The sequence below is a fragment of the Chlorocebus sabaeus genome, chromosome 7 (assembly GCF_047675955.1).
Source record: "Chlorocebus sabaeus isolate Y175 chromosome 7, mChlSab1.0.hap1, whole genome shotgun sequence".
In the NCBI taxonomy this organism is placed as follows: domain Eukaryota; kingdom Metazoa; phylum Chordata; class Mammalia; order Primates; family Cercopithecidae; genus Chlorocebus; species Chlorocebus sabaeus.
The window spans coordinates 126,304,273-126,328,859 of NC_132910.1; the positions used below are offsets into that span (position 1 = coordinate 126,304,273).

The window sequence follows — 24,587 nt, forward strand, 5'->3', positions numbered from 1 at the left end:
ATTCCTATTGTTTAAAAAAACAATGAGATGATAAACCAGACACACCTACTAATGTCAAGGAAATAGCCAAAGGCATTAATGAATGGGGTAACTGGATATGAGCCAAATATCTAAATCAGAGTGTCTTGAATTTGTCACTACTGAACTTGAGGCCAGATCATTATTTGTTAAGGGGACTGTCCTATACAACATGGGACACTTAACAATATCACTGGCCTCTAACCACTAGATGTCAGATATCGGTTGTGCAATCAAAATGTCTCAATTTCCCTGAGGGGAAAATAGCTCCTGGTTGAAAACTGCAACACTAAGGCAGGAAAACACCAAGTTAAAGGGAAGAAAATGAATACCAGAACATACTATCACTACAATTGCAAAGTGAAAAAGCATTACAATCAAGTAGGCTCTGGAAATTACACAGTGTATAGCTTAATGCTGAGAAAATTACTAAATCGTTATGTAAATTACTCAAAAATATGCAATGATCATCATCGTCATCGTCATCAGTAATATAGCCCAAAACTACCTATGCTCAAGTTGTGATCAAAAAATTATTTTAAATGATTTGTTATGCTTATAACAACTTTATTCAAAAATGCCCAAACTTGGAAGCAGCCAAAATGTCCTTCAGTAGATAAGCAGATTAATAAACTCCAGCACATCTAGATAAAGGATGGAATATTAATCATCACTAAAACAAAATGAGCTATCAAGCTCTGAAAAGACTTGGAGGAATTTTAAATGCATATGACTAAGTGAAAAAAAGCAATCTGAAAAGGGCAGTTACTTTCTGTGTAATTTCAGCTCTATGACATTCTGGAAAAAGAAAAAGTAGGGAGACAGTAAAGAGTGCAGTGGTTGCCAAGTGTAGGGGGAATGAGAGGGATGAAAAATGGAGCACAGAAGATTTGTAGAGCCATGAAACTATTCTGTATAAAAGTATCACGGTGGATACATGTCATTATACATTTGCCAAAACCCAAAGAATGTGCAACACCCAGAGGAAATCCTCATCTAAGCTCTAGACTTTGGGCAATTGTGATGTGCCAATGTAGATACATCGATCGTAAATTTGCCATTAGGGTGGTGGTGGGATATTGATAATGGGAGTCTGTCCATTTGTTGGGGAGGGGGCTATGTAAGAAATCCCTGTACTTCCTCCTCAGTTTTGCTGTGAACCTAAAATGGTTCCAAAAAATAAAATCTATTTATATAACAAAAAATGATTTGAGGAATTTATTCATGAGCATATGTGAAATGCTAATATTATAATCTAAGTGTTCACTGTGTGGTTTGGTTCATAAAAACCGCCAGTGTCATTGTGAAATGATTAAATACTTCAATCTCATTTGGTAAAGATGATTTCATCAGAATAATATGATCAGTGAAACTGTCTCGTTTCCTACACCGAACTACAGGGATAAAGCTACAGAGAATTTTCAGACACTGAGTGTAAGGGCTGAAAATATGTTACCTTAGATATAGAGGAAGAAAGTCTTAAATCCTGTCATATGAGGTAACTTGTTTTTGTTTTCTTTTTTTTTTTTTTTTTTTTTTTTTGAGACAGCGTCTCACTCTGTGGCCCAGGCTGGAGTGCAGTTGGCATGATCTCGGCTCACTGCAACCTCCACCTCCCGGGTTCAAGCAATTCTCTTGCCTCAGTCTCTCGAGTAGCTAGGACTACAGGTGCACGCCGTCACACCTGGCTAATTTTTTGTGTAGTAGAGACAGGGTTTCACCGTGTTGCCCAGGCTGGTCGCGAACTCCTGAGCTCAGGCAATCCGCCAACCTCGGCCTCCTAAAGTTTTGGGATTACAGGCGTAAGCCACTACGCTCAGCCGAGATACCTTTTTTTAAAGAGTAAAATAAAACTATCAGCCCACCGAAATAACGAATACATTATTACTATGTATTGTTACTTTGCAGAAGGTAAAAGAGTATTAAAGGTACTCGATGTCTTTTTTAAAAAATAGTTAAGAGAAAAATAGCATAATCAAAACCAATTATTCTGCTCCATAAATTTATTTTTTAAATGGAGCAGGTTTACATAATGTCTAAAGCCACAAAATGATAGTCACGAAAACTGCTAGAAAGGCAAGCACACTCTTGGTAAGTTTATCACATCATATTGTCCAGAGTTTTTTTATTCCCAGTTAAAATTAATAGAAATCAGGGCATGAGCTCTTGTGCTTTGGTGGGGAAATATATTCAACTTTTTGTCTGTTTTACTTACTGCTTATCTCTAATGCTCAAGATAGTGCCTGAGACACAGTAAATACTCAGCAAATATCTGTTGAATGAATGATGTTGTGAATGTAAGGTTTGTCTTGTGAGAAAATGTGTCTTACCATATGTTTATCATTATGATTTATTGGGTTTTGATACATTAACCGGATAACTAAAAATAAAAATAGGACAAATAAAAGGCAACTGTTCACAATAATACAGTATTGACAGTTAAATGTCGTTTTTAAACTGACAAATCTCAAGATTTTACAAGACGATGATTCCTCATTTGTTGGAAAAGATGAGGAAAAGTGAAAGATTTTGGGGGAGAGCAAAATTAAAAAGAAGTATATAGGCTGGGCATGGTGGCTCACACCTGTAATCCCAGCACTTTGGGAGGCTGAGGCGGGTGGATCACCAGGTCAGGAGTTCAGCCTGGCCAACATGGTGAAACCCCGTCTCCACTAAAAATAAAAAAATTAGCTGGGCATGTAATCCCAGCTACTCAGGAGGCTGAGGCAGGAGAATTGCTTGAACCCAGGAAGCAGAGGTTTCAGTGAGCCGAGATCGTACCGTTGCACTCCAGCCTGGGTGACAGAGCAAGATTCCGTCTCAAAAAAAAAAAAGAAGTATATGGACATAAAAGTTGTCTACAACCAAGTATGGCCCTAGTGATAAACATATGAATTCAAGTGTTGAAAATTTTAATATATTATGTTAAAAAATAGAAATACTAGATACTCTTGGCTTGTAAATATTTTCTTAGAAATATAATGCTGAATAAAGGAAATATGGTGCTTAAAACATTAACAAAAATATTGCTGGAAAAAGCATACACTAATATAGTCACAATTTTTTTAAAACACAAAAATAAAGTGTTGCTATTACTTAATAAAACAGAGTTACCACAAGTGAGCTAAAACTCAAATTTCCCTGTTAACAAGGGTCTTGCTTCTTCTTCCTCAAGTTAAAATTAACAAAAATTAGAATGAAGAAGCAAAACAATCAAGTAAATGAAACTGTCATTGAATGCATATGCTGGTCTGATTTATGTGGAAGAAAAATTATAACTATGGCTGTATTATCTCACTTGGGTTGACAGTGTGATACTTTTTACTAGCACCCCTGCAAGTAAGGTAGTTCTGCCATTGATGAACAATTATTATGGACTTTTCTACCTTGGTTATTCTAACTTTCATTATTAAATATTTTGCTAAGTAACCAAAAAAACTGAGATATCAGATTTACAGGCAAACCCTACATACATTTAATTGTGCAACTAGTATATACTTAGTATATACATAATAAATTTATCTATAACTCTGATGAAAACACTAGAATATTATCTTTCTAAGTCAGATGGAGAATTTAAACAATGTTGACACATTGACTGTATCTCAATATCAAAGAAAAATATAATTTCATTAGAAGTGAGTGATAACCAGTGTGCATTCCTTGATGGGTGTTTAATTTCAGATGAAATGGTGAAATCCCATCTCTACTAAAAATACAAAAATTAGCCAGGTGTGGTGGCGCAGCTCCTGTAATTCCAGCTATTCGGGAGACTGAGGCAGGAGAATCACTTGAACTCAGGAGGTGGAGGTTGCAGTGAGCTGAGATCATGCCATTGCATTCCAGCCTGGGTGACAGAGTGACACTTTGTCTCAAAAAAAAAAGAAAAAGAAAAGTCACTGAAAGTCACCTAGGATATTAGTTTTCATTTTTAAACTTGAAAAGAAGCAATGAAGAAGGCCATGCTAAAATGTAATTATTGTTTTAAAGGTGTTTCCGTTGTTTGAAAGTGTATGATCCCTAAATCAGCATGTGCGGTTTGTTTTAAAGGTGTTTCCGTTGTTTGAAAGTGTATGATCCCTAAATCAGCATGTGCGTTGTTGCTCTTCAAATCACCTCCTCCACTGGGACTTTCAGAAAGTTGTGCAAGACAAGAAAAAGTCTTGGCAATAAATGTTGGTGCATCTCTTCATATCATTGTCCTGGGATGAAGTGAAATATGTTTCAGACCAGTGAGAATATGTCTGTTTTTCTACCAAATGGCAACATACAGGCTATAATTTCTATGTGAAATTATAGCACAAAAATAGCTCTTAAAATTGATCACATACAAGAAATTATAAGCTTTATCACAATCCAGGAGAACACCACATATATGATATGAATGTGTCAATCTGCTGAGAGATTATCATTGAATCAGAACTTCAAATATTTAAAAATGTTAAAAAAATAAATGCTACTTGAATACTTTTTGGCACATTCAATAGAAATAAAACAGAACTATACAGACTGAAATGATAATTTTTGTAAAAAATTACATCCAGATTTGTGATAGGAAAAATTTTAAAGAACCAGAGAAAGCAACTAAACAAAACAATGACGGGTATATTTAATATTATTATGATTGTCAAAGGAATGAGTCATACCAAAGAAAACATCTAAATATTTGCCACAGGGTGATTCTACCTCCCTGAATAATACACTCAGAGTTTTGAGGGAAGGAAATGATTACAGGAGCACACCCTCTTGCCTGCACACCAGCTCGCACACATTTTCAACTAGTGCTTTGCTTTCTTTCTCACTTAACACCGTATTTAGCTAGGCCGGGCTCGGTAGCTCATGCCTGTAATCCTGGCAGTTTTGGAGGCTGAGGTGGGTGGATCACCCGAGGTCAGGAGTTCAAGACCAGCCTGGACAGCATGGTGAAACCCCATCTCTACTTAAAATACAAAAATTAGCCAGGCTTGGTGGTGTGCGTCTGCAATCCCAGCTACTAAGGAGGCTGAGGCAGGAGAATCACTTGAACCTGGGAGGCGGAGATTGCAGTGAACCGAGATTGTACCACTGCACTCCAGCCTGGGTGACAGAAGTAGACTATCTCAAAAAAACCAAAACCCAAAACAAAACAAGAAAACATATTTAGCTAACAGGTAGGAAGAGCAATAGATAGATAGATAGATAGATAGATAGATAGATAGATAGATAGATAGATAGATAGATAGATATGTACGTACATACATACATACATATGAAAAACTGAAGAAGATTCTATCAGGATGATTTATAAATAGCACACCCAAAATGGCAGCTAGAAAAAAAATCATATTAATTTAGAAATGACAAGGCCAAGTTAAAATATAGGAAGTTTTAAAAACATCACAGCTCATGCAATTGGAAGCAAACATGGTAGTGAAATAACTATATATAAAATCATAAAGTAATAGAACATAATTGACAGAGTAAACAATATAAATTTTCCCTACCTCAAGCACTTTTCCTCTTCAATCCAGCCTTTACTTTTAGTCAGAAGAATTTTTCTAAAGTGCAAAACTAATTGCAATGTAGGAACTCTCACATATTTTTGATGGGAATGCAAAATGGTACAGCAGCTTTGGAAAGGAGTTTGGCAACGTATTACAAAACTTACCATACTGTTGCCATATAATCCTGCCATCAACTCTCTGATATTTACTTGAAAGAGCTGAAAACTGATGTCCACAGAAAAACCTGCACACAGGCGTTTAAAGCGTTTTGCTAATTGCCAAAACTTGTAAGTAACCAAGATGTTTCTCAGTAGGTGAATGGATAAATAAACCTTGGTACATCTAGACAATGGAATATTAGTCCATGCTAAAAAGAAACAAGCTGGAGGTGATGGGGTTGGGGATAGATACTGGTCAAAGCACACAAGATTTAGTTAGACAGAAGGAATAAATTAAGAGGTCTATTGTACAACATGGTCACTATAGTTAATAACAGTGTGTTGTATTCTTGAAAATGGTTAAGAGAGTAGGTTTTAAGTGTCCTCAATACAAAAAAACCATGTGAGGTAATGCATTTATCAATTAGCTTGATTTAGCCATTCCACAATGTATACATATTTCAAACCAATATGTGGTGCAAAACAAATACATACAACTTTTATTTGTCAATTTAAATCAATCAGTCGGTAAAATAAAAATATTTTTAAAAAGAACAAATTGGGCTATAAAACCAGGAAATGATATGGAAGAAACTTAAATGCATATTGATAAGTGAAAGAAGCCAACCTGAAAAAGCTATATACTGCATGATTCCAACTATGACTTTCTGGGAAAGACAAAACTGTGGAGACAGTAAAAGAATCAGCGGTCTCCAGGTGTTGAGGGTGAGGGAGGGATGAACAGGTAGAGTGCAGAGGACTTTTAGGGCAGTGAAACACTCCATGTGATACTATTATGGTTGATACACAACATTATACATTTGTTCAAACCCATAGAATGTACAACACCAAGAATAAACCCTGATTTCAACTGTGGACTTTGGGTGATGATGCGTCAATGTAGGTTTGTTGATTGTAGCAAATGTAGCAGTCTGGTGAGGGATTTTAAGAGTAGGGGAGGCTGCATATATGTAAGAGAAAGGAATACATGTGAGTCTGTGTACCTTCTGTTCAGTATTGCTGCCAATTTAAAATGGCTCTAAAAAATAAAGTCAACTTTTAAAAACTAACTGCAATACTTTCTTCTTTATTATCTTATATTGGTCTCATCCACTCCACAAATCATGTTCATATACTTCAAGATTTACATGACACATCAGAGTTTTGCAACTACTGAACCTCTCCATCGTGAGCTAGCACATGTATGACTGCAGCACTCTATGTATTTCATTCTAATTCACACCTTCTGGGTTACTTGTAGAAGTTCTTTCTATCCTCCCAACCCAAGATCAAGAGTCCCTTTTACTCACTAATTTTTTAATACAGTTATACATCCTTTAAAGAAAGGAATACATTTTGAGAAATTCATCATTAGGCAATTTAGTCCTTGTACAGACATCCTAGCATATACTTACACAAACCTAGATGTGTAGCTTACTACAAACCTACGCTACATGGTATAGCCTATTGCTCTTAGGCCATAAATCCACACAGCATGTTACTACACCAAATACTGTAGGCAATTGTACATGATGGTAAGTATTTGTGTCTCTAAACATATCTAACCATAGAAAAGGTACAGTAAAAATATAGTATTGTAAGCCTATGGGACTACCCTCCGACACATGGTTCAGCACTGATGAACACATTAGGGGGTGCATCACTGTAATTAAAATGTCCTGTGTGCCCACAATGGGTACTGTACTAGGCCTTAGATCTCCACTAGTCAACACTTCTTTATCACAGACTTTAATCCCCTCCTCTTTGTGCAATGTAAGCTATATGCATGTTCATCAATAGGTTTAGTACGCAGGTCTTCATGTACAAGTCTCCCATGTATTCTGACTGTACTAGGGGCTCCCCAGGGACAGAGATTCTGTTTTGTTTCTTGATGAATCCTCGCAACTCAGAATGACACATCAATCCTTGTAACAGATCCTTAAAAAAAATAAAACTGAGCTAGAGATTTTACTTTTTCAATTGAAAATAAAATTCAAATAAAGTCAAATTATATAAAAATAAAAGCATCTGATGGGCTTGGTGGTGGCTCATGCCTGTAATCCCAGCACTTTGGGAGGATGACGCCTGCTGATCACCTGAGGTCAGGAGGTGTTTGAGACCAGCCTGACCAACATGGTGAAACCCCATCTCTACCAAAAACACAAAGATTAGCCTGTCGTGGTGGAACACCTGTGATCCCAGCTACTGAGACTGAGCCAGGAGAATCTCTTGAACGCAGGAGGTGGAGGTAACAGTGAGAGGAGATCACGCCACTGCACTCCAGCCTGGGCAACAAGAGTAAAACTCCATTTCAAGTACAATATACATTTTTCAGCAAATATTACTGCAAAGGAAATTTCCATTTGGTGAGTACTAAAAATATAATATAATTTTAATATCAGTGACACTGTAAATGTCTGAGAAATATACTTTTTTTTTTTTTTTTTTTGAGATGGAGTCTCACTCAATCAACCAGGCTGGAGTGCAATGGCACAATCTCGGCCCACTGCAACTTCCACCTCCTGGGTTCAAGCAATTCTCCTGCCTCAGCTTCCCAAGTAGCTGGGATTACAGGCACCTGCCACCACGCCCAGATGATTTTTGTATTTTGAGTAGAGACAGGGTTTCACCATGTTGGTTAAGCTGGTCTCGAACTCCAGCCCTTAGGTGATTCACCTGCCTCGGCCTCCCAAAATGCTGGGATTACATGCGTGAGCCACTGTGCCCTGACTGAGAAAAGTCCTTTTGACCAGTGTTCCCAATATAATAATGCTAGTCTTACTAATTCTTCACTGAATATTTAACTTTAATACCCTCAAAACACTTAGTTTCCCCGTAAAGCAACCTTAACATATAAACTATAGTAGTGGTTAATCTCAAAATGAGAAACAGAGATAAAGAAATGGAATCTCAATATGTTGTGAAGCAATATCTTTTGTAAAATGTTATTGCTTGAAAGGCAGAGTCCAAAAAAATATATAGCTCTTGAGTTTTTTCTGAAAATAATTTTAAAATATCTTTGCATAAAGATTTTTCCCAGTATGGCAGGCATAAAATTTCTAGTTGAAAAATAAAGGCATTCACCAACAAATCAGTACTTCAAAAGACCATTAGTAGTCTGTGGTTATTATTTCATCCTTACTCTAGTGGTCTATTTAAATACTAACTATTACTTGTTTGAAACTATTTGGCATACTAAAAGTATATTTGAGTTTGAATTAGCCAATTTTACAAACCATATTTTCCTTTGTCAAGTGTCACCTGAATGTGTAATATTGAGGCTAATCACATTGACAACAGTTAATGTGAGTGAATGTACCCAGATCGTTGCCTTGGGAGCCATCAAGTCTAAAAAGTTGAGGATGAGTATTTGCTATCCTTGAGATTAATTCCTGGCTTTATTGCAAAATTGGATTGAAAAACCTATACCTGCAGATGCCTTCATTTAAACTAGAGTATATTTGTAAGTAGAAATTAGAAATTCATATGTTATGGAGATATTTCCCTAAACTTTTTAGAGGGCATCACATTCTACAGTTTAATTTTATATTAACAAAGTTAGAAACTGAAAGATTTCAAGTATTCTGTAAAAAGAAAATAGAGATCCATAGAGTATTAACCTTCTATATAAAGGATGTTTATCATAAAATAGATGCTTTACATAATTATTTTTAATAGAACTACTTTGTTTAGGAAAGCTTGGTTCAGATAATGTGTTATTTTATGTGTTTAGTTTTTCTTTTTAAGTAAAAGTACTTTAGACACCCTTGATACGATGTGGTGAGAAAAATACCTCATCTCTGTGACCTTCCTCCTCATTACTCAAAACCCCAATCTAACCATGAGAAAAATATCCAACAAATTACAACCGAAGTGCATTTACAAAATGTATTACTTAGCTAATACTCCTTAAAACCGCCAAATCCTTTGAAAACAAGGGAAGTCTTAGAAAATGTTGTAGTTCTTAGTAGTCTAAGGGGAGACAATTAAAAGTAATATGGTATCTTGAATGGGATACTGAAACAGAAAAAGAACATTTTGCAAAAACGAAGGAAATCAGAAAGAAGCATGGACTTTTAGTTAACAATAGTGTATCATTATTGGTTCATTAATTGTAACAAATATACCATACTAACGTTAAGTGTCAGTCACAGGGCAGACTAGGTTTGGTATATATGGAAACGGTACCATCTTTACCTTTCTGTAAATCAAAAATTATTCCAAAATAAAATGTTTATTTAAAAAATACTTTAGGATTATAAAAATGTAAGCAGTCATAAATTATATAAAATTTTATCCTAGGACAATCTGATAGAAGAATACACATTTTTTTAAAAGTTTTGGTCAAAGAGTATATATCATGACTTGAATAATCTAAAAAAGCAAAAACAGACATAAACAAAATAAAATGTTCAACATTTTGAGAAGTTATTTTATTTTATTTTAATTTCAGCCACAACTTACGGTGATCTGAGAAGCATCCACATGATGCAAACTTTTTATGAATTTTCCATTTCTGGCTGCTGTAAGTCTCTTGTATATTAAAATCTAAACTAGATGCTTTACACAGAGTTTTCCATTTTGTCAATGCCACCTTATGAGACTAGCAGAAAATTTCTGTCAACTTTTACATTAGACATCAGAAAAAATAAGAACTTTATTTTTTCTTATTTATTTCTTCCTATAATTTATGTACTAGCATAGTTAATATCTCAACAGTTACACTGAGATTGGTCCACTGTCCTAGTATTTAGAGTTCAGTTCTGAAGCAATACATGAGATCTACTTCAGATACTTGCAGCAAATAAAATCCTGGCCCTTCTTCCTCAATGCAATGGTTTTTCAAATATTATTTTAAAATCTCACCCCTATGTTTGAGGGAGTCTACACCACCTACACCCCACCCTCCAAATCTTCCCTACTGATAGAATCTGAAAAAAAAAAAAAATGATGTTGCCTTAAGTTTCCTAGAAAGAGGTAAGGCTTTATTCTAGGAATTCGGTTTCCACAGTTTGGGTTCAAATGTGTGTGTGTGTGTGTTTTATTTTAAAAGGCACTAAATTTTGGGGGCAGACTAGAACGCAGAGTTTCTTTATAATACTTAGAAATTTATCTTAGGCCTCCTTATAGCTAGTCATCAAAAGTCACAGAAAAGCATCTTAGACTACCAAGTTCTTTCACATCCTGCAGGGCATTCTTGTATTTGTAAAAAGAGATAATTCGTGATTGTTGACAAAGCAAAGGTTAAGATGAGGACATCTCTGTAACGAATCAGTGAGTGATCTTACAAAGATGCAAAACAGAAAATGACTGCCGAGTTACAAAAGACCCTTGGTGAACAGACAACCATCCTATTAAATTAACTCAAATGAACCACAAAATGGTAGGGAAGCCCTGATCATGAGGTTAGTGGCATGGGCTCTGTGCCAGATGCTTGGATTCAAATCTGGCTTCATCACCCACTATGTACTCCAGGCAAGTCAGTCATCCTCGCCAGGTGGCAGCTTCTTCATCTCTGAAATAAGGATAATTCTAGTATCTATGTGGCATAGTTTATCAGAGAATTCAATGTCCTACAATTAAGTATAGTAGGTATAATGCAGGCATATGTAAGTGCCTAAAAAATATTTCCCGTTATTATTACTGAACTTATTATTAGTACTAAAATTTGATTTTAAGGTATGAAACAGAGCTGTGAGTTATACAGAATAGATTTTAAGATAATTATATAGAGTATGTCTTAAAAATACTAATCTAATGTGCTGTGGTCAAATCTACAAACACCTGAGGCTAAGGAGTTTGTAAACCAGCCTGGTCAACGTCATGAAGCCCCGTCTCTACTAAAAATACGAAAATTAGCCTGGCTAAGGCTGAGGCTAAGACAGGTGTTTTGAACTAAACAAACAGAATAAGGGTTGAATATCCTTTATCTGAAATGCTTAAGGCCAGGAGTGTTTTGAATTTCAAATTTTTTTTTTAGGTTTTGTAATATTTGCATTAGACTTACCAGTTGAATATCCCAAATCCAAATACCCTGAATCTGCAATGTTCTAGTGAACATTTCCTTTGAGCATCACGTTGACAGCCAAAAAGTTTCACATTTTGGAGCATTTCAGATTTGGGATTTTCAGATTAGGATAGTCAACCTCTTATGTTTCTTTATCTCTGAAACAGGGTAACAATAGCAATTAGTTAATTTTGTTGCTTTAAAACTTATATATGGAAGAACGTTGCTGTTACGGAAGACTGTTATGAGTTGAATTGTGTCCTCACAAAATTCATATGATGAAATTCTACTATCAGTATCTCAGAGATTGACTTTATTGCTCTTTATTGAGTTGAAAAAGAAAAAAATAGGTCACTAGGGTGGACTCTATTCCAATGACTGCTGTCCTTATAAAAAAGGGGAAATTTGGACACAGCCTTTCAGGCAGGAAGAACATCATGTGAATGTGAAGGTAGTGATGATTAGGACTTCTATAAACCACTGGATGCCAAAAATTACCAGCAGCCAACCAGAAGGTAGGGGAGAAACATGGAACCAGGTGTTCTTTACAGCCCTCAGGAAAAAAAAAAAAAAAAATCAACCCTGGTGACTCTTTGGTCTCAAACTTCTAGCTTCCTGAACTGTGAGACAATGAATTTCTGTTGTTTAAGCCATCCACTTTATAGTACTTTGTTGTGGCAGCCATAGCAAACTAGTAAACACACTTCCAAAAGTTATTATTGTTTTATTTAACTCTTAGAGCAGGTAGATTTATGGAAAATAAATTTATTAAAAATTCCATAGACTTTGGTACACTTGGGAAATCTATTACTTCGAAAGTGTTTTATTTAAAAATCTAAATGTCAGAAGAAGTACAGAAAAATTGTGAGATCCATAATGATGTCACAGTAGCAATCGGAAATTTGTAGAAATAAGAAAATTGGGGATGGGTGCAAAAAATATCTCAAGATTTGAAAATGTGACACACTGAATGTCTCCTAATTTGCAGTGGAATAAATATGTTTTGGCTTAAACTTTAATAAGAAAATATGGTTAAAGAAAATAAATATTTCTACATTAAACTTAATAAGGTCATGTTTAAAGTAGTCAATAACATATATTTGTACTCAATTTGGTGCCATTTAATATTTAAGGTAAATAAATTTTGTTACTTAAAATACTTTAATAATTTTTCATATAATGTTTTAATAAAGTAGTTAATAATGATTTTCACCCCCAAAATTTAATATTGTAGCTTTATGTGCCTCAGATTCTGGATTTTGAATGATAGATAGCATTAAAATGTTGTAATGAACTTGAATTGGCCCTGATACTGCATGAGAGGAAACACAGAATGCAGATCAAGTTATGCTTTCAAAGGTATTCATTGAGTAAAGGGGATATTGATTATCTCTCCATTCAGTGATACAATGCTGCTTCACCTTTTTTTTTTTTTTTTTTTTTTTTTTTTTTTTTTTTTTTTTTTTTTTTTTTTGAGACAGAGTATTGCTCTGTCACCCAGGCTGGAGTGCAGTGGCGGGATCTGGGCTCACTGCAATCTCCGCCTCCTAGGTTCAAGGGATTCTCCTGCCTCAGCCTCCCAAGTAGCTGGGATCACAGGTGCGTGCCACCATGCCGGGCTAGTTTTTGTATTTTTAGTAGAGACGGGGTTTCATTATGTTGACCAGGCTGGTTTACGAACTCCTGACCTCGTGATCCGCCCACTTCGGCCTCCCAAAGTGCTAGGATTACAGGCGTGAGCCACTGCCCCTGGCCTGATGCTTCAAAATTAATTGCATTTGTGCTGCTATAATTTCAGTGAGTAACTATTTACTCTTTATGCAGCAGAGAGAAACAGGGATAGAATAACAAGTTTCTGTTAGTATCTACTAAGGAAGATTTTTATATACTTGTTGCAAAAAAAAAAAAAAAAAAAAAAAAAATTCACGCCTTAGTATTATTCAGTATCCCAAGTAGAGCTGCACTGATAGAATACCTTCAAAAGCACAGACTCATTGAAAGCTACGGAACACAGGCAAAACAGGTTAACAGGTTCACTTTGAACATAATAAGGTAGACCTTAAGATACAATCTGCCTACAAATGAAAAAAAAAAAAAAATTAATTATTTAATTTTTTTTAAAAAGCAGCATCAGTAGAATGGAAATAAGTGGCAGGAGAGGGTGGAAGATAAATCTTTCTTTTCCCCTCGATTTCATGGAGCTGCAAGTCCTGCGTGATATGCAAGCTGAGGTGGGGGTGTGGAGGAATGGTTGGCAGAGAAGGGAGGCAGGGTTCTGCAGTGCTGGCTGCAGCCGCCACTGTTTACTTCTCAGTGGTGGAGCTAGCCCCCTTCGTGAAGGCAGTGCTGGGACAGCCAGGGTATGGCTCAGAGCCTCACCCGCCGCTCTGCTCTCTCTGCAGAACACAGGAGAATGCAGCTTCTACTCCTGTCTCTGCTCTGCTCATTCCGGGGTGGCGGGGAGGTGTTACAGGAGTGGGCGGGGCATCTTGCTGCGCTGACACCCTGCTACATTGCCTCTGGAGGAGCCTACGCAGCTGCTGCCACCCTTCTGGTCTGTTGGGTGGGACTGGTGACATAATTGTTACCATTATAGAAAAAAAAAAAAAAAAAAAAAAAAACCCAGAAACGTGGCTCATGGTTTGCTTCGAAAATTCCTGTTTGAAATACCTTTAAGATGCTTGAATGACAGGCAGCTAACCAAGTGCATATCTCTTTCTATATAGATATGCAGTTCTTCGTTGATTGCTTTTTCTTTTTATTATGAAGTTATTTTCAAATTCTGAATGAAATAACACAATTGACTGCACTCTTCCTGGCAGAGGGTTATTACCTTATGGTAAAGACGTGCTTTCAGACCCCCTTATCTCATTATTTTTTCACTAGGGCTTTAGCATCACAGACTCGTCGAGCTGGAATAAGCTTTAGAAATGATCCTCATTTTGTAAATGAGGAAACTGTGATCCATAAAAGGTAAGTAACTTGCCAAGGCACACCAGTGGCATTACAGTGTTACTCTTCCAATTGTAATAAAAAGCCAATTACTATATAACTCAATTCACTCTACTCTATTGGCAGAAGAGAAATGAATCTTAAAATCGGAAGTTGCCTTTTTACTAGAGAAATTGCTTCGGCATCACTGAAAATTGGACTATGAATTATTCATGTTTTATTTTTTCATCAATCCAAGATCTCTGTGTAACTAAGTTTTTCTGGATCTATAATTTGATATTACTGATTTAAATAATTTCAATAATAAGGCACAGTTTAAAGCCACTTATTGGGATCCCAGTTTTACTCAAATTCATATATTTTAGCTCTTTGGGTGTTACGATTAGTCTTGTCCCAAACTAAAATAGGTGATTCTCATAAGAAATAATTCCAGAGAGCATTACAAATATCCACAGCTCAGGCACACTATCTTATCAGATTATCGTTACTGTTGACACCGAGAAGCATAATAAAATGTGTTAGAAACAGGTTAAAATAAAAAAGGTTTGCTGGTTAACAGTTTTTTTTTTAACATTTCTGTGTGATTGAAGTAATTTACATCATTCCCTATTAGAGAAAGTTTACTTAATATGAATTATATGCTATAATTAGACACATGTTGTTACATAACATTAGAAAAAAGGAAAATATGTCTGTCAAGAACGGAAGCTTCAACATTTCATTCTAGAAAAATTATTCCGCATAAAAGTGCAAAAGTACTTTCAACCTTATTACTTTACATTTTCACCACTCTTATGCATTAATATGCATTTTCTGTATTAGGAAACTCCAGAGTAAGACTGTAAGTTTGATTTGCCATTAAATATTATATAAATTAAAATTTAAGGTGGAAATTAATAGAATTCTTCAGTTAATACAAAACAGAAATCACATGATATAGTTGTCCTCAAATTTACAGTAAAATACAGACACATATGCTTAACAGGACACAGGCACATGTATTGCTTATAAATTGGAGATGAATTTTCCTGTAATTCTCAGGAGAACCACAAAGCCTTTTGAAAAAAAAAAAATCATAAATCAACCAACAGTGTTGCGACCTCTAGAAACAAAACTAGTTGTGCTACATAGAATCTGAGGATTTGAAACTGAATCTTCACAAGAAATAATCTTAATTTCAAAAATAATGTTATCAAGATTTAAGATAGCATCACAGAAGGAAATGTTACTATGTTTAAAAAAAACACTTTAATTCTTGGGAGATGAATGCAAACACCTGTGTGCTATTGAAATAAATCCACATTAAATACTGAATGTAAAGAACAAACATACCCAAGCGCTCACACATCTGCCACAAGTGGTGATTTTGAAATCCCCATAGAGATCTTTGATGGCCCCAGTTGTGAAGAAGCCTTCCACCATCAGCAAAATGCCATACACAAAGAACGCAGCTGCGATGCCGTAGATCACATACTTAAAGATGTCAATCCTGAGAGAAAAGACAAAGTGACTTATTTCAATAACTTTTCATTGCTGCTGTGCAGAAATTGACTCTCACATGCTCATGATTCTTTTGGAATGAAAGTTATAGAATATTTATATTTATAATGAAGGTTGGATTTAAAAACATGTTTGCTTCATGTATCTAATGTTTATATATAAATTTTGTGCTGCCACTTCCATATTTGTCGACAAGAGATTTAGGGTTTTCGTGTTTGTCAGTTTCTTCCTCTTCTTTTCTAGCCTCTCCTCTTCCCTGGTTCTTCCCTGGTTCACACTGAAGTAAGCTGAAATAAGCAATAAATTATACTTCTAAAGGAGTTTGCTCCTTATTCTTTTATTATTTTTATTATTATTATTATTTTTTTTTTTTGAGACAGAGTCTGCTCTGTTGCCCAGTCTGGAGCACAGTGGTGCGATCTCGGCTTACTGCAACCTCTGCCTCCTGGGTTCAAGTGATTCTCCTGCCTCAGCCTCCCAAGTAGCTGGAATTACAGGGATGTGCCACCATGCCGGGATAATTTTGTCTTTTTAGTAGAGACAGGGTTTCACCATGTTAGCCAGGCTGGTTTGAACTCCTGAGCTCAGGCAATCCTTGGCTTGCCTTGGCTTCCCAAAGCGCTAAGATTTCAGACTGAGCCACTGCTCCTGGCCTATTCATTTGTTAAGTAGGGTAATCATCATACAATTTCTCTAATTAGGACAAAATGACAAATGTAAAGGTTTGTGTATGTAACACTGGTTTTTAAAACATATTAAAAAGGAAAGAAGCTTTATAGTTAATGATGCAGTAGTTTTACATAAAATGATATAAATCCCATATTTTTGCATTACAGATAGTCAATTATGGTTGTATTCTACTTTGTACTTATCATAAACATTATGTGTATTTGTTAATGATAATGCAAGTAATGAAAAAGATATGGTTTTGCAGATTAATATTGACAATGAGACTTTTAGGTATAATCACTAATGGATATTCTGCGGAATTGGGTTTGAGCCAAGATATGGCATACTTTTACAGTGGCATGGGAAGGTCTTTTTCATGTTCTCACAATTGATTACCCAGTTTTTCTTTTTTTTAAACACCATGTGGTTAAAATAAAACATTTATCTGGAAAATGTAAAACTGTGCACAGCCAGAACTGATATATAATAACAGATGGATATATGGATAGATAGATAGATTTCATTCTTTTCCCCTAGCTCTGTAACTAGGAAACGATATTCAATAACATTAAGAAGAATAATTCGTTCATTTATGAATTAAGATCATTGAATTAAGATCATTTGCATTTCCATGTTTTGAAAGCATTCGTTCCATACATATGCTTCAAATAATATCTTTTAAATCTGTAGGAATATTCATAGTCCTAGGTGTAGCTAGAGTTAAATACTCCAGTAGGATTTATTTTATATATATATATCTCTACATGATCAGTGAGCATTTTATATTCAATGTAGTAAGAGCTGTAGAAACAGTCAGTTAAATGCAGATGTGGAAATAACACCAACTGAATGCTATACAATAGTTATTTAACCTAAAAAATAGGTTGTATTTAATACTGGGAACGTATTAACTGTATCCATTTCTTTGGATAGAGATCATGACTTTCTAATTAAAAGTTAATACAGCACCAATATATAAGTACTCGTTGAAGCTAAGTATTTTCTTGAGACTGCTGGGTGAATTCAGTGAGTATGAAATAAATTTACACTTTCAATAAACTCACCAATCTTCCTTTGAACTTCTAATTTCCTTCATAATTAAGATTTTTAATGATTTTTCTTAGTATGATTTCCACTTTATTTATTTATTTATTTATTTATTTTTCAAGACATGGTCTCCCTCTGTCACCCAGACTGGAGTGCAGTGACACGAGCATGGCTCACTGCAGCCTCATCCTCCTGGACTCAAGTGATCCTCTCGCCTCAGCCTCCCAAGTAGCTGGGTCTAGGGGTGTACACCACCATGCCCTGCAAATTTCTTCATTTATTTTGTACAGTCGGGGTTTTGCCATGCTACCCAGACTGGTCTGAAGGGATATAAACTCCTGGACTCAAAGGCATCTGATATGGTTTGGCTGTATCCCCACCCAAACCTCATCTTGAACTGTAGTTCCCATAGATCCCCACATATCATGGGAGAGACCCAGTGGGAGGCAGGTCAATCATGGGGGCAGTTACCTCCATGTTGTTCTTGTGACAGTGAGTGAGTTCTCATGAGATCTGGTGGTTTTCTAAGATGCTTTCCTGCTGCTTCTCACTGCACCTCTCTCTCCTGCCGCTATGTGAAGAACGTGTTTGCTTCCCCTTCCACCATGGTTGTATGTTTCCTGAGGCCTCTGCAGTTGTGCTGAACTGTGAGTCAATTAAACCTCTTTCTTTTATAAATTACCCAGTCTCAGGTATGTCTTTTATAGCAGCATGAGAATGGACTAATACAGGATCTGCCAGCCTTGGCCTCCCAAAGTGCTAGGACTACAGGTGGGAGCCACTACACCCAGCCTCACTTTAACTTTTGACATCTCTACTAGAATATAAGTTTCATAAAGGCAGAAGTTTTGGTCATTTATATCAACTACTATATCTTCCACTAGAATGCTATCTGGCAGTACTGGATAAAAAACTGAATTGGGTGGGGGCAGTGGCTCAGGCCTGTAATCCCGTCACTTTGAGAGGCTGAGGTGATAGGATCACTTGAGTCATGGTTCAAAATAGCAAGGTCAACATAGCGAGACCTGGTCAACATAGCGAGACCCCATCTCTACAAAAAAAAAAAAAAAAAAAAAAAAAAAACCTAGGCAGTCTTGCTGGCAGAAGGCTGTAATCCTAGCTACGTGGGAGGCTAAAGCTGGAGTATTGTTTGTGTTTAGGTCAATGCTGTGAAGAGCTACGAACACACCACTGCACTCCAGCCTGAGAAACAAAGTGAGAACCTATCTAAATGTAAAAAATGTGAAAGGAAAAAAAGGAAGTAATTATTAAACTAATATATGTTTAATGACTAATCACAAAAGAGCTAATGAATGAGAGAAGTGTCTATCAAAAGCCTCTTAATTCTTACCTGTCATTTTCTTGGAAAATAAATTTGATCTGAATCCTCCAGATCTACTTAAGTATCTATTCCATTCTTTTTTCCCAATTAAAACTGGTCACATATATACCCTTTGTGGTTCAAACTTAACTTGTCAAATTATTTAAACAGATTTGAGTATACCAGTACCCTATTTATTTTCAACAGTAATTTTTTAGATCAAATTCAAGATTCATCAATGTAATTTTAATAGTTTCTAATTTGCTTAAATTCCATAGCTCAAAAAACTGCATTTCTCATTGTTGTTTTTAATAACAGTGCATAGGGAATAAACATTCTATAATGTGTGAAAAGTGAATACATTTTTGCTATGATAAGAAATACATTTTCATTCTGTAACTAATGTTTAGGCTCTAAATTTGGTGTGAAATGTTATGTTTTGGTACCATTTTGGGGAAGTGAGGGGTTTAACATCTTTCTCCCTCTTGGGTAAATAGGTTTTCTCTACTTTTCTATGTGCTAACACATAAACAAGAAAAGCTAAGAGAATTTGTTGGTATAAGACAAAAACCTCTAAAGTAGGGAATGATTTTTTTGTAGAGGACTTGTTTGGTATACAAAAGTACAAATGACTGGGGGTGAAGAAAGAAAGATAAATTTCTGAAGGCATAGAACTCAAAAAATTGCAAACATGCTAAATGGGAAGAATTTGGCCTAAAAAGTGCTTTCAGTAATTTTCCTAGCTTTGATATGAAATAAATTATTGAGGGAAATCCATTCTAATTTCTAAAAACTAATTATTGTTCAGAAAATCTTTTTCTGATCATTTTGGTTCTAAAAATTTTCTGATGTAATTAAACAAAAACATTACACCCTCAAAGAACTAGATAATATCTGCTGAATAACTTTTTTAGAAAAGAACCTATAAATAAAAAGCAAGAGCCTATATTAAAGAAATCCTGATATAAGCATGTCACCATATCTAAATGTACCAGTCATGAAAAATGTGGTCACAGATTGCTAGTCCATTGAATAATTCTTTCAACACAAGAAACAATCAAGCAAAAAAGTTTTTGCCTAAGTCAGTCACATGATGGTTAGAATACAGCTATTTCTATTAAAGTATTGGACCTCAACAATATTTCTTCCTTTAGCACATGCATTTATAAATATGGAAAAAACAGAGTATACATCTTGAGTTCATCATGTGGAAGCAGTCAATTAATATTTCAAATTCCCCACTCCAGGCCATACAGACACATGCAGAGACACACTCAGACATATGACTTCACACTGATAAGGCAAAGAACATATGGAACATCTGGAGAACTGTCAATGGCGTTGGAGAAAAGAGAAAGGATCTTCTGGGAGTAGGAGTTTTATTGAGGTGAAGAAGGGGTCATGGTGTGTGGAGAAGTATATATATTAGCTAAAGGTCTATTTCTGCAGCCTTGATACTGTTTTATTAACAAATTGTTGTTTATTTCACATTCTCAAGCTTGAATTTATTTTCTTAAATTAATTAGAGTATGACTAGAATGGAAAGGGTGGCATTAAGTGATGGAGACATCCTGTGATTATATACAAGCTCAAAATGAGGGGATAGAAAGCTTGATCATGCTGATAGAAATCTAGAGATGCTCTGACAATATTTTTGAAAGAATGCATGAAATAGAATTTGCTGCATATAAGATGAGAGAGAGAAGAGCTTGGTAATGGTAATGTCCCAGAGCAATTGTTTAGTAGCTGACTTTCACTGCCTGAATATTGCACAAATCTATTTGTCAAAGGCAATGAGGCAGATGATGTGAACTGTGTAAACCTGTCATGTATTTGAAAGAATCTGAGGATGTCAACTTTCAGATCAAATTTGACATCAAGAACACTTTAAAGAGTGTTTCATGGACTATTCTATACAATTTTTTTCAGTTAAAATGGCATGTTTTCTAAACATATTTTAATTTTTTAATTTGGAAATGATTTCAAATTTACAGAAAAAAATTGAATAAAACAAGTAGTATGTGGAGCAACTTTACATCCTTTCTCTACTTTATAACATTTTATCTCATTTACTTCATTGTTTTCTCTGGATGATATATCTGAACATTGAGAACATCTTCACAGTATATAGTTATTGATCTCAGGAAATATACCATTGACATAATACTTATGTCAAATCTTTATTTGTATTTCAATTTCATCAACCGACTCAATGATGAATTTTGTGGGATTTCTTTCTTGCCTGATAACGGATCCAATCTAGGGGCTACTGTTATACCTATTTGCTGTGTCTCTGGTCTTCTTTAATCTGGAACATTTCCACTGTCTTTCTGTGTCTTAATGACATTTATGTTGTTGAAGAATAGAACTCTATTCTGCCCTGTTTGAACGGAATGTTCTTTTTGAGTTCATCTGATGTTTCCTCATGGTTAGATACAGGTTACTCATACTTGGCTAGAATACTATACAAGTGATATTGTGATATTGTGCTCCTGTTAGGGTATCTTCCTCCTCACACAAAGTCCTTCTGCCTCTCTACTAATTTTAATTTTCATCATCTAGTTAAGATGATGTCTGATTTCTGTATTGTGTACTACTTCTCTTCCAACTAACAGGCGATCTGTGAGGAGATACTTTAAGACCAACCAAACATCTTGCTCCTGGTCAAAACTTCTCCCCAGTGTTCACACCCCATCCAATGATGAGTATTGCCAGACCCAATTTTCTTATCATGTTTTCAAAATGATGATTTCCTAACTCCATTACCAGCTCCACATTTGCAAACAGTACCTGGTATTCTGATGCAAGAAGAGCCCACCCTTTTCCCCCATTTACTGATTTGTCTATTTATTAGTGACACGGACTAATGGTGTCTGATTTTTTTATCAAGGTTTAAATGCCATTACAATAGCTCATTATTTTGGTGCTCAAATTTTTCTAGACTTGAGCAATAGGAATCCCTTCAAGCTGGCTCTTGTATCTTTGTGACATGTGCCTAGCAATTTTTAAGAATACTCCTTACTTTCTTATATAGCAAGATGTCCCAGACTCATCCAGCGCATACCTCTTTCAACCCCAGAAATAGGCATCTCTTTGAGAAACTCTTGTCCTATTAAAGAGCAATGGTACTGGGGACCAAGATGTGCTGCCAGTTGTGCTCACTGCTAATGTTGTGTCTGTACCTCTAGGTCTTTTTATTGTATCAAGGTAAGAAATACATGTATGTATACACACACACATCAATATATGCAACTCTATAAACACATCTCTATATGTGTACATGTATGTGTGTTCATATATACATATATACACATGTGCACACGTAGCTGCGTAACAAATATACACATATTTTAGAAATATTGAGTACACAGTGATACCTCCAAATCCAGTCTATCACTACAGGGACTTTTATTGCTTTCCTCCTTTGATATTTGTATGTCTTTCTTCCGTAATGAGCACACTGACTCCTAAGAACATTAACACATTTATTATTTTGTTTATTTCCATAATAAATCTAAAATTATTTCAGAATTACTTATTCACCTCATTAAAAAATCATATCTATCTGGAAAGAGTTCTGGTGGTTTCCAATCCTTCCCACACCTTGCCCAAGACTGAGACTATATAGTCAATATACTGTGTTTCTAAGTTACATGGATTGGTGTATTTTTTCTTCCATTCATTGTGGCCATGCTAATGCAACTGGGTTTGTTTGTTTCAGTTTCACATTCTCCATCTCATCCATATTGACTTAGTTTCATTTTTGGATATACAGGACATTAACATGCTTCTAAAAGTCAAACCTATGCAAAAGACATATCCAGAAATGTGGCAAGACCTTTTCTATCCTGTCCATCCTGTTCCTTGTAGGTAACCCATTTCGTTGGATCCCTGATTATCTTTACTGTGTTTTATGCAAAAGCAAGTGTGTGTGTGTATGCATATATGTCTATTTTCCCTTCTTTTTACATGAAATGTGCATACTCCATATATTCCTTTGTACTTTGATCAATGAACAATAGCCTCTGAAAATTTCTCTATACAAATTCGTAGAGTATGTTCTCATTCTTTTTAACTGTTGCATACTACTCCATGTGTATTTACCCCCTATCATTTATTCACAAAATCTCCAATGCTTGCTTATATGGTTATCAATATTTTACAGTTAGAATATTGCAGCAATGAATAACTTTGTTCATATGTATTTTCAAATAATTGAAGACGTATCTTTAGAATTAGGATGGGAGGATTGTTGAGTTGGAAATTAAAGACATAAGTAGTTTTGTTACATATTGTCAATTCCTCTCTATAGGTCTTGTGCCAATTTGTATTCCCACCAGCAGTATATTAGAATGTCTGTTTCTCCCCATCTTCTACAGAAGAAAGCATTGTTAAGCTTTTAAATTGTTGCTAATCTGATGGGTGATGAGTGGTATCCTAGTATTGCTTTATATATCTTAGGTATTCATGAAATTCAACATCTTTTCACATGATTATGGGCACTATATATCTTTTTGTGAATTGTCTATTCATGTGTGTTGCCATTTTACCATAAGATTTGTGGTCCTCTCTGCACCCCATACTTTTTAAGAGATTTTTATAAATAAGGGATATTATACTTTTGTCTGTTGATAGTTTAGATATTTGTCCTTGCCTAAAGTTCATGTTGATTGTGATCCCCAGTGCTGAAGGTGGGGCCCAGTGGAAGGTGTTTGGGTCATGAGAACAGATCCCTCCTCGCTTGGTGCTGACTTAAGAGTCAACTCTTAAGTCTTCCAACTCTCTCTTGCTCCCGCTTTGGCCATGTGATGTGCCTGCTCCCCCTTCACCTTCTGCTATGATTGCAAGATTCCTGAGGTGTCCTTAGAAGCCAAGCAGATGCCAGCACCATGCTTCTTGTAAAGCCTGCAGAACCATGAGCCAATTAAATCTCTTTACTAATTACCCAGTTTCAGGTATTTCTTTATAGTAATGCAAGAATGGTCGAAGAGAGAAAATCGGTACTGGAGAGTGGGACATTGCTATAAAGATACCTGAAAGTGTGAAAGCAGGTTTGGATTAGGTAACAGGCAGAGGTTGAGAGAGTTTGGAGTGCTCAGGAGAAAACATGAATATTAGGGAAACTTTGGAACTTCTTAGATAGTGATTACATGATTATGACCAAAATGTGTGTAGTGACATGGACAGTGAAGTCAAGGCTGACAAGGTCTCAGATGGAAATGAGAAACCTATAGGGCACTGGAGCAAAGGTCACACATGTTATGTCTTATGAAAGAACTTGGCTGCATTTTGTCCATGCCCTATGCCTCTGTGGAAGTTTGAATTTCAGAGTGATGATTTACGGTATCTGGCAGAAGAAATTTCTGAGCAGCTAACCATTTGCATGGCTGCTTCTAACAGCCAATGCTCAGATGTGGGAAGAAATAAATAAC

The 24,587-nt window shown here is 35.7% G+C and overlaps 1 protein-coding gene across 7 annotated transcripts in view; it reads right to left on the reverse strand.

Moving 5' to 3' along the window:
- The window catches only part of GPM6A (glycoprotein M6A), a 366,415-nt gene that overhangs the window by 23,225 nt on the left and 318,603 nt on the right, over positions 1-24,587 (reverse strand). For all 7 annotated transcript variants that reach the window (XM_008000299.3, XM_073017733.1, XM_073017734.1 and 4 more), the window contains one exon: positions 15,951-16,107. In XM_008000299.3, the coding sequence (XP_007998490.1) occupies positions 15,951-16,107 (157 nt within the window). The remainder of the gene's footprint in view (positions 1-15,950; positions 16,108-24,587) is intronic.